Source organism: Coregonus lavaretus (genome assembly GCF_964263955.1).
Source record: "Coregonus lavaretus genome assembly, contig: HAP1_SCAFFOLD_9929, whole genome shotgun sequence".
Classification (NCBI taxonomy): Eukaryota; Metazoa; Chordata; class Actinopteri; order Salmoniformes; family Salmonidae; genus Coregonus; species Coregonus lavaretus.
In genome coordinates this window covers 136-11,698 of record NW_028158871.1, presented here as the reverse complement: position 1 = coordinate 11,698, position 11,563 = coordinate 136, and the positions used below count along the sequence as shown (strand labels likewise).

General features: G+C 49.1%; 1 protein-coding gene across 1 annotated transcript; it reads right to left on the bottom strand.

Annotated features, from left to right (window-relative positions):
* Nucleotides 1-881: 881 nt before the first annotated feature.
* On the bottom strand, nucleotides 882-10,160 carry LOC311123513 (receptor-type tyrosine-protein phosphatase S-like; the record flags this gene model as incomplete). Its single annotated transcript, XM_084197767.1, has 4 exons — nucleotides 882-1,007; nucleotides 1,535-1,661; nucleotides 1,857-2,035; nucleotides 9,875-10,160. Coding segments are annotated over 4 exons (718 nt in total), but the record flags the coding sequence as incomplete, so codon positions are not given.
* Nucleotides 10,161-11,563: the final 1,403 nt, after the last annotated feature.

The following is an 11,563-nucleotide window of genomic DNA, read 5'->3' as shown; positions in this document are numbered from 1 at the left end:
ACTATCATATAAATGGTTGTGGTACTATGCACATCCTTCAAAAAACGTAGGCATTGGGTTAATGGATAAAAATACCTTTACACTGTATGCTCCTAATAACACATATACAACGTTTATCCAACGTTTCGATAAAGAGGATATTCGTCAGGTTAAAACTCTCTATGGATCTAAACATTGTCATTAAAGGGGCAATCTGCTACCTTCTCCAACCACATCCCTCAGGTGTTTACCAAAACAGTGGCGGGGTACCTGCTTTGTAGTTGTTCGAACAGCGGATTGCCCCTTTAAACGTGGTATAAAGACCAATCATACTATCACCCTCATGACACCTACCCCAATGATGATACAGGTGAAAGGTTAAATGGAACATGTGGTAGGTCTACATAGTAGGAGCCATTCTAAGAGGCATAGTATCAATGGCATAGAGACAAGAATAGAAATAGAATGAGTCATCTCTAATGAAAGGACAGAAGTCACACACATGGACCTACACACGCATGCACGCATGCACGCACAAACAAACACGCACGCACGCATGCACGCACAAACAAACACGCACGCACGCATGCACGCACAAACAAACACGCACGCACGCACAAACAAACACGCACGCACAAACAAACACGCACGCACGCCCAAACAAACACGCACGCATAAACAAACACGCACGCACGCACAAACAAACACGCACGCACGCACGCACAAACAAACACGCACGCACGCATGCACGCACAAACAAACACACACGCACAAACAAACACGCACGCACGCATGCACGCACAAACAAACACGCACGCACAAACAAACACGCACGCATGAACGCACGCACAAACAAGCACGCATGCACAAACACACTCACACTCAAACAAACACACTCTCACCCTTGCGTCGGTGACCTTGAACTCTCTGAGGATGTACTGGGGCATGTTGTACTCAGCCATGGGGTCCACCACAAAGTACTGGTACCTGGCCGAACGCTCAGCAGGCCAGTACTGATGGCACTTTTCCTGTGGACACAGAGAGAGAGAGACACACATATGAGGGGGGGGGGGGGGGGAACATACACATTGAGATGAACGTGGACACAGAGAGAGAGAGAGAGAGAGAGAGACATATGAGGGGGGGGGAGGAGAACATACACATTGAGATGAACGTGGACACAGAGAGAGAGAGAGAGAGACATATGAGGGGGGGGGGGGAGAACATACACATTGAGATGAACGTGGACACAGAGAGAGAGAGAGAGAGAGACATATGAGGGGGGGGGGGGGGGGGGGGGGGAGAACATACACATTGAGATGAACGTGGACACAGAGGATACAGTTTACACAGAGGATACAGTTTGTGCAGGTTAGGCATGTGTTCCAGTGGTACAGACCTGCACCACACAGGATAACCACGCTAAATGATGGACAGAATGAAGAATGCTTGAGGTGAGTGGGACAGAGAGAAAAAGAGAGAGAGAGAGAGAGAGAGACAGAGAGAAAGAGAAAGAGAGAAAGAAAGCGAGAGAGAAAGATAGAGTGTCCCCTACCCTGCCCATCTCTCGGAGTTTGGTGAGCATGACTACAATAGTGGAGTTGTTCTCCCACATCATCCTCCAGAAGTCCTCTGTGGTCTCTGCCAAAGGGCCCTGCGTAGCGATGTAGGCCTTCTGTTGCCTGGCAACACAAACACACAGTCAGGTCAGCCATGTAGCGGGGCGAGTCCGCTCCCTAATCAAAGTTTCATCAAACCATTGGTTTATTCAGATTTTGATATGAACACACTTGTTGTTCGCTCACTCGCTCGCCCACACTCTCTAACACCGCCCCACTCACACACCCTTCCGACTTCCACCCACCCGTTCCACCTACCTGTATCCATCGATGAAGCTGGCGTTGACGTAGTCGGAGCCCTCGAGGCCCCTAATTGGCTGCAGGCAGACACGGGTGGTCTCGTAGGGCATGATGTTCACCAGGCGGTTCTTGAACTTGTTGCAGGGCAGGTTGGCACTGATAAACCTGGACGTATGGGCCTTGGAGTTGGCTAGGCGCTGTAGAGAGAGGGGTGGGTGGATGGAGGGAGAGATGGGTGGAGAGGGAGGAGATGGGAAGGGGGGTGGAAAGGGGGAGAGTGGGATATGGAGAGGCAGGGAGAGGGGTGGGGGAGAGAGGGAGGGATGGAGGGGAATAGAGTGAGAGTGGGATATGGAGAGGTAGGGAGAGTGGTGGAGGAGAGAGGGAGGGATGGAGGGGAATAGAGTGAGAGTGGGATATGGAGAGGTAGGGAGAGGGGTGGGGGAGAGAGTGATGGATGGAGGGGATTGGAGTGAGAGTGGGATATGGAGAGGCAGGGAGAGGGGTGGGGGAGAGAGGGATGGATGGAGGGGAATAGAGTGGGTGTGGGATATGGAGAGGTAGGGAGAGGGGTGGGGGAGAGAGTGATGGATGGAGGGGATTGGAGTGAGAGTGGGATATGGAGAGGTAGGGAGAGGGGATGAGAGTGAGAAGGATAGAAAGAGAGAGAAGGAGAGATGGATAGAAGGAGAGAGAAGGATGATGGATAGAAGGAGAGAGAAGGAGAGATGGATAGAAGGAGAGAGAAGGAGAGATGGATAGAAGGAGAGAGAAGGAGAGATGGATAGAAGGAGAGAGAAGGAGAGATGGATAGAAGGAGAGAGAAGGAGAGATGGATAGAAGGAGAGAGAAGGAGAGATGGATAGAAGGAGAGAGAGATTAAGGACTGCAGAGTAATAAAGAACTGAGCCGATCGCTAAAGCACCTTCAAAATGCAGACATATCTATTTGATGAATGCATTCATTATAAATGGCAGTATGGAGAAATCAAAGCCTTTGTTCTACTCACCCTTTTCTTTTAATTTCCCTGCACTTTGCAGTGAGTCTTGTGTGAGCTGCTATGAGGTAAGTTACTATGATTTAAGGCACGACATTAACAAGCTACCATCAAACTGAAACTCTAAGTGGATTTCTATTAAACAGTAAACCAGAACACTCTCTCTCTACAAAAAGGAAAAGTGGGTCACTGGAGTCTTTGATAATGACACAGAATACATTCTAGCATGTCCGCACGCACACGCACGCACATGCACCCGCACGCACGCACGCACGCACACCAGTGTCATGATCCAAATTGGGGCCTGTACTGACAAGTGACCATCAGAGGGACCACCATGGCAGTTTTTGGGACAGTCTGTCTGACTATATATTCACTCACATACACACACACACACACACACACACACACACACACACACACTCCTCCTCTCCTCTCTTCCATCTCTCCTGTCTCCCTCCTCTCCTCTCTTCCCTCCCCTCCTCTCCTCTCCTCTCCTCATCCCTGTTTCACAGAGGCACTTGGAAGGGCATGAGACGGGCTGGCAAGGCTAAAGACGCCCAGAGCTGCTACTACACCAAACACCGGTTGGATAGTTTGGATTGGAAACGACCCAATCTGGCAACCGATCCTCCTTTTTCCCTTCTAAGGGCAGAGATGCACCTAGGAAACCTCTAGTCATTGAAACAACCTTAGTTGCCATGTTTTCTCCACTGTCGTGGCCCTTTCCACAAGGCATTCAGGATGATACTGTACTGGTGATTACGCCTACAGCTGGCCAAGTGGACATGATGCTGAGCACGATGGGTGGGATTTGCACTTTTAGGACTATTCTATTGGTTCCATTGGGCCAGGCAAGCTTAGTCGAGCATCGAAGCGAATTTGGAAGAAAACAAGTAACAAATACTACTTGAACCTAGGTCTGGTGTGTGGACGGGCAGTAGTTTGTAAACAACGAGATACAGATCACTATGGACGACTGCTCTCCAGCCTACAGGGCATTCGGAAAGTATTCAGGCCCCTTGACTTTTTCCACATTTTGTTACATTACAGCCTTACTCTAAAATTGATTCAATTAATATTTTTCCTCATCAATCTACACACGATACCCCATAATGACAAAGCGAAAACAGGTTTTTAGAATTTTTTGCAAATGTATTACAAATAAAAAACAGAAATACCTTATTTACATAAGTATTCAGACCACTTGCTATGGGGGATTTCAACCTCCCTATGTCCACATTTGACTCATTTCTCTCTGCCTCCTTCTTTCCACTCCTCTCCTCTTTTGACCTCACCCTCTCACCGTCCCCCCCTACTCACAAGGCAGGCAATACGCTTGACCTCATCTTCACTAGATGCTGCTCCTCTACTAATCTCACTGCAACTCCCCTCCATGTCTCCGACCACTACTTTGTTTCCTTTTCTCTCTCGCTCTCCTCCCACACTACTCACTCTGCCCCTACACAGATGGTAATGCGCCGCCGCAACCTTCGCTCTCTCTCTCCCACTACTCTCTCCTCTTCCATCCTATCATCTCTTCCCTCTGCTCAATCCTTCTCCCTCCAATCTCCTGATTCTGCCTCCTCAACCCTCCTCTCCTCCCTTTCTGCATCCTTTGACTCTCTGTGTCCCCTATCCTCCCGGCCGGCTCGGTCCTCCCCTCCAGCTCCGTGGCTTGATGACTCATTGCGAGCTCACAGAACAGAGCTCCGGGCAGCGGAGCGGAAATGGAAGAAAACTAAACTCCCTGCCGACCTGGCATCTTTTCACTCCCTCCTCTCTTCATTTTCTTCATCTGTTTCTGCTGCTAAGGCCACCTTCTACCACTCTAAATTCCAAGCATCTGCCTCTAACCCTAGGAAGCTCTTTGCCACATTTTCCTCCCTCCTGAATCCTCCCCCCCCCCCCCCTCCTCTCTCTCTGTGGATGACTTCGTCAACCACTTTGAAAAGAAGGTTGACGACATCCGATCCTCGTTTGTTAAGTCTAATGACACTGCTGGTCCTGCTCACACTGCCCTACCCTATGCTTTGACTTCTTTCTCCCCTCTCTCTCCAGATAAAATCCTGCGACTTGTGACTGCAGGCCGCCCAACAACCTGCCCGCTTGACCCCATCCCCTCCTCCCTTCTCCAGACCATCTCCGGTGACCTTCTCCCCTACCTCACCTCGCTGATCAACTCATCCTTGACCGCTGGCCATGTCCCTTCCGTCTTCAAGAGAGCGAGAGTTGCTCCCCTTCTCAAAAAACCAACACTCGACCCCACTGATGTCAGAGTTGCTCCCCTTCTCAAAAAACCAACACTCGACCCCACTGATGTCAACAACTACAGACCAGTATCCCTTCTTTCTTTTCTTTCCAAAACTATTGAGCGTGCCGTCTTTAGCCAACTCTCTTGCTATCTCTCTCAGAATGACCTTCTCGATCCAAACCAATCAGGTTTCAGGACTGGTCATTCAACTGAGACTGCTCTTCTCTGTGTCACGGAGACTCTCCGCACTGCTAAAGCTAACTCTCTCTCCTCTGCTCTTGTCCTTCTAGACCTGTCTGCTGCCTTTGATACTGTGAACCATCAGATCCTCCTCTCCACCCTCTCCGAGCTGGGCATCTCCGGCGCGGCTCACTCCTGGATTGTGTCCTACCTGACCGGTCGCTCCTACCAAGTGGCGTGGCGAGAAGCTGTCTCCGCACCACGTGCTCTCACCACTGGTGTCCCCCAGGGCTCAGTTCTAGGCCCTCTCCTTTTCTCCCTATACACCAAGTCACTTGGCTCTGTCATATCCTCACACGGCCTCTCCTATCATTGCTACGCTGACGATACACAACTAATCTTCTCCTTTCCCCCTTCTGATAACCAGGTGGCGAATCGCATCTCTGCATGTCTGGCAGACACATCAGTATGGATGACGGATCACCACCTCAAGCTGAACCCTGGCAAGACGGAGCTGCTCTTCCTCCCGGGGAAGGACTGCCCGTTCCATGATCTCGCCATCACGGTTGACAACTCCGTTGTGTCCTCCTCCCAGAGTGCGAAGAGCCTTGGCGTGACCCTGGACAACACCCTGTCGTTCTCCGCTAACATCAAGGCGGTGACCCGCTCCTTCAGGTTCATGCTCTACAACATTCGGAGAGTACGACCCTGCCTTACACAGGAAGCGGCACAGGTCCTAATCCAGGCACTTGTCATCTCCCGTCTGGATTACTGCAATTCGCTGTTGGCTGGCCTCCCTGCATGTGCCATTAAACCCCTACAACTCATCCAGAATGCCGCAGCCCGTCTGGTGTTCAACCTTCCCAAGTTCTCTCACGTCACCCCCCTCCTCCACACACTCCACTGGCTTCCAGTTGAAGCTCGCATCCGTTACAAGACCATGGTGCTTGCCTTTGGAGCAGCGAGGGGAACGGCACCTCTGTACCTTCGGGCTCTGATCAGTCCCTACATCCAAACGAGGGCATTGCGTTCATCCACCTCTGGCCTGCTGGCTCCCCTTCCTCTGCGGAAGCATAGCTCCCGCTCAGCCCAGTCAAAACTGTTCGCTGCTCTGGCACCCCAATGGTGGAACAAGCTCCCTCACGACGCCAGGACAGCGGAGTCACTCACCACCTTCCGGAGACATTTGAAACCCCACCCCCCAAAAAAAATTGTAAAGTGGTTATCCCACTGGCTATAGGGTGAATGCATCAATTTGTGAGTCGCTCTGGACTAGAGCGTCTGCTAAATGACGTAAATGTGCCCTTGAGCAAGGCACTTAACCCTAATTGCTCCTGTAAGTCGCTCTGGATAAGAGCGTCTGCTAAATGACTAAAATGTAAAATGTAAATGTCTATGGGACTTGAAATTGAGCTCAGGTGCATCCTGTTCCCATTGATCATCCTTGAGAGGTTTCTACAACTTGATTGGATTCCACCTGTGGCAAGTTCAATTGATTGGACATGATTTGGAAAGGCACACACCTGTCTATATAAGGTCCCACAGTTCACAGTGCATGTCAGAGCAAAAACCAAACCATGAGGTCGAAGGAATTGTCCGTAGAGCTCCGAGACAGGATTTTGTCGAGGCACAGATCTGGGGAAGGGTGCCAAAATATTTCTGAAGCATTGAAGGTCCCCAGAACACAGTGGCCTTTATCTTTCTTAAATGGAAGAAGTTTGGAACCACCAAGACTCTTCCTAGAGCTGGCCGCCTGGCCAAACTGAGCAATCGGGGGAGAAGGGCCTTGGTCAGGGAGGTGACTAAGAACCCGATGGTCACACTGAGATGGTCACTCTGACAGAGCTCCAGAGTTCCTCTGTGGAGATGGGAGAACCTTCCAGAAGGACAACCATCTCTGCAGCACTCCACCAATCAGGCCTTTATGGTAGAGTGGCCAGACGGAAGCCACTCCTCAGTAAAAGGCACATGACAGCCCGCTTGGAGTTTGCCAAAAGGCACCTAAAGGACTCTGACCATAAGAAACAAGATTCTCTGGGTCTGATGAAACCAAGATTGAACTCTTTGCCTGAATGCCAAGATTCACATCTGGAGGAAACCTGGCACCATCCCTACAGTGAAGCATGGTGGTGGCAGCATCATGCTGTGGGGATGTCATTATGGTGTATTGTACATTGATGAGGATTTTTTACAATCCATTTTAGAATAAGCCTTTAACGTAACTAAACTATACTTTCCGAATGCACTGTGTGACTGACTGCGCAACTCCTTTCTAAGACGCAGTAACGTCTTTCTGTTCTGTTCATTAGTGAGTACCGTCCTGATTGGCCTCGCATTCTAACTTGCCATTCGTCATCATCGACTATTAATTACAGTAGATAACTAACGGTCTCACGCTATGACAGACGCCGCAGCCGCTACTACTCCGACATGACTTTATACCACTCCGTACCATTATTGCTATTCCAAAAAAACGGTGTAGCTATTTCAGACTGTATGGCGGTTTACTGTAACAAATGATAGATTAAAAGATCTAACCGTCACTTAGATGAAAACCGTCACTAATAGTGTGGTGAGATGATAAATGGTGTCGGCGTATTACAAATGATTTCGGGAGGCGAGATAGACCCGAGATAGGGGGCGTGTCCATGTGTAACTCAAGGTCAAGTGTGTTGTTGTACGGGGGGGGACATTAAAGTTTTAATCGGATTGGATCGTTGGTCTCTCGCTAAGTGCTCGCCCAGATTCCATGCCCTTCCAGGTTTTGGTAATGGGTTTTCATACAAGCGGTATTTGTTAAATTTGAACTTAATCATTTTATGCTTTTACAGAATAATCCTTCATTTGGAGTCTTATGCACTGATCACAAAGCTGTTCTATCTATTATTTTAAATCCTTCTGAAATGCACTCCTTCCGTGGCCTCCAACTGCTCTTAAACGCTAGTAAAACTAAATGCATGCTCTTCAATCGAACGCTGCTGGCACCCGCCCACCCGACTAGAATCACTACTCTCGGCGGCTCTGACTTAGAATATGTGGACAACTATAAATACCTAGGTGTCTGGTTAGACTGTAAACTCTCCTTCCAGACTCACATTAAGCATCTCCAATCCAAAGTAAAATCTAGAATCGTCTTCCTATTTCGCAACAAAGTCTCCTTCACTCATGCTGCTAAACATGCCCTCGTAAAACGGACTATCCTACCGATCCTTGACTTCGGCGATGTAATTTACAAAATAGCCTCCAACACTCTACTCAGCAAATTGGATGTAGTCTATCACAGTGCCATCCGTTTAGTCACCAAAGCCCCATATACTACCCACCATTGTGACCTGTACGCTCTTGTTGGCTGGCCCTCACTACATATTCGTCACCAAACCCACTGGCTCCAGGCCATCTATAAATCACTGCTAGGCAAATCTCCGCCTTATCTTAGCTCATTGGTCACCATAGCAAGCAACACCCACTCATCCCCAAAGCCAACACCTCCTTTGGTCACCATTCCTTCCAGTTCTCTGCTGCAAATGACTGGAACGAACTGCAAAAATCTCTGAAGCTAAAATCTCTGAAGCTAGAGACAATTATCTCCCTCACTATCTTTAAGCATCAGTTGTCAGAGCAGCTTACCGATCACTGCACCTGTACACAGCCCATCTGTAATAATTTACATTGTTATTTATTTTGCTCATTTGCACCCCAGTATCTCTATTTGCACATCATCTTCTGCACATCTATCACTCCAGTGTTAATACTAAATTATAATTGTAATTAATTTGCACTATGGCCAATTTATTGCCTTACCTCCATAACTTACTACATTTGCACACACTGTATATAGATTTTCTATTGTGTTATTGACTGTACGTTTTGTTTATTCCATATGTAACTCTGTGTTGTTGTTTTTATCGCACTGCTTTGCTTTATCTTGGCCAGGTCGCAGTTGTAAATGAGAACTTGTTCTCAACTGGCTTACCTGGTTAAATAAAGGTTAAATAAAATAAAAAAATAAAAAATTCGCAGCAAAGACAAAGGCAGACAGCTTAACTATTCAATTTCTAGCTTTTTAATAAACAATGGTATTGAGTGGTGTGATTAAACAGGGAGTGAATGATTGAAGTGAAAGCTCACTTGAACGTGGTTTAATAAGCTGTCTATTAACATTTTTAACTCCATTAATTGGGATGGGGTATCGATATGCCCATTTTAATGTACAGGTATAAAATAAATATGTCAATATATATTATCAAGGCCATTTCAATTTAAATGGTAGTGTTACCTCTGGCTCAAAGATATCATGAATGTGACAGAGCATTGAGAGCAACTGGAGATAAAACCTCCATTTTGTGTCTCAACATGATTTATGGTTTTGTATTGGTGGGCCTATACATTTATTTCAAGCTCCCTTCTATCATGAACATTTTGTGCCTTTCCCCACCCTCCCTTATCTCAGGTTCACTGCGGCCTACGTACCTACAGTGTATGTCTATGGCCAACCTTAAACTCCAGCTCTGCTCCACTCTACCAAACAAACATCCTCCATTTTGTGCCTTTCCGGTCTTACCTACCTCAGTTTCCCTGTACCCTACCTACATCCCCATTCCCTACCTTAAACTCCAGCTCCATGCCGGTGACGTGCTCGCCCGTCTCCACCTGGGCCAGCTTCTGGATGTAGGAGAACAGGCTCCTGGCCGCCACCTCCGTGTCGCCGCACGCCACCGCCTCCAGCAGCGAGTCGTGGTTAAAGCTGTACTGATCCTCCGTCTGCACCATGTAGTTACGCTGCGATCGCATCAGGGTCACGTGGCCGTAGATGTCCACTGTCTTTTCGTGCTTGATGCGCTCCAGCATGGCATCGATCACGATGAAGCAGCCCGTCCGACCCACGCCCGCACTGGGGGGGGAGGAGATCGGAAGGGAGGGGGGGGGCAGGGAGAAAGAGAGGGAGGGGGAGAGAGAGAGGGAGGAGAGAGAAGGGGGAGGGGGAGAGGGGAAAAAGTGGGAGAGAGAGAGAGGAGAGCAAGAGGGAGGAGGGAGAACATTAGGGATTGCTCTTTAAAAATCATAAGATCACATTAGAGATTCCCCTTTATTGTGGAGGAAGAGGAGGAGGAGGAGGGAGATACTGAAAAATAAGCATGCATGAGGGCACCAGCTGTTCCAGATGACTATGTGATCACGCTCTCCGTAGCCGATGTGAGTAAACTATGCCTCTGCCTATCCCTGTTCTCTCCTCTCTGCACAGGCTACACAAACGCACCACACCGCGTGGCTGCTGCCTCTCTAACCTGGTGGTCCCTGCACGCACCACCCACGTGGAGTTCCAGGTCGCAGGCAGCCTCTGGAACTGCCGTTCTGCTGCCAACAAAGCTGACTTCATCCCAGCCTATGCCAACCTCCAGTCCCTCGACTTCCTGGCGCTGACGGAAACATGGATCACCACTGAAAACACTGCTACTCCTACTGCTCTCTCCTCGTCTGACCATGTGTTCTCGCATACCCCGAGAGCATCTGGTCAGAGGGGTGGTGGTACAGGAATCCTCATTTCTCCCAAGTGGACATTCTCAATTTTTCCCCTAACCCATCTGTCTATCTCCTCATTTGAATTCCATGCTGTCACAGTCACTAGCCCATTTAAGCTTAATATCCTTGTCATCTATCACCCTCCAGGTTCCCTTGGAGAGTTCATCGATGAGCTTGACGCCTTGATAAGTTATTTCCCTGAGGATGGCTCACCCCTCACAGTTTTGGGGGATTTCAACCGCCCTATGTCCACATTTGACTCATTTCTCTCTGCCTCCTTCTTTCCACTCCTCTCCTCTTTTGACCTCACCCTCTCACCGTCCCCCCCTACTCACAAGGCAGGCAATACGCTTGACCTCATCTTCACTAGATGCTGCTCCTCTACTAATCTCACTGCAACTCCCCTCCATGTCTCCGACCACTACTTTGTTTCCTTTTCTCTCTCGCTCTCCTCCCACACTACTCACTCTGCCCCTACACAGATGGTAATGCGCCGCCGCAACCTTCGCTCTCTCTCTCCCACTACTCTCTCCTCTTCCATCCTATCATCTCTTCCCTCTGCTCAATCCTTCTCCCTCCAATCTCCTGATTCTGCCTCCTCAACCCTCCTCTCCTCCCTTTCTGCATCCTTTGACTCTCTGTGTCCCCTATCCTCCCGGCCGGCTCGGTCCTCCCCTCCAGCTCCGTGGCTTGATGACTCATTGCGAGCTCACAGAACAGAGCTCCGCGCAGCGGAGCGGAAATGGAAGAAAACTAAACTCCCTGCCGACCTGG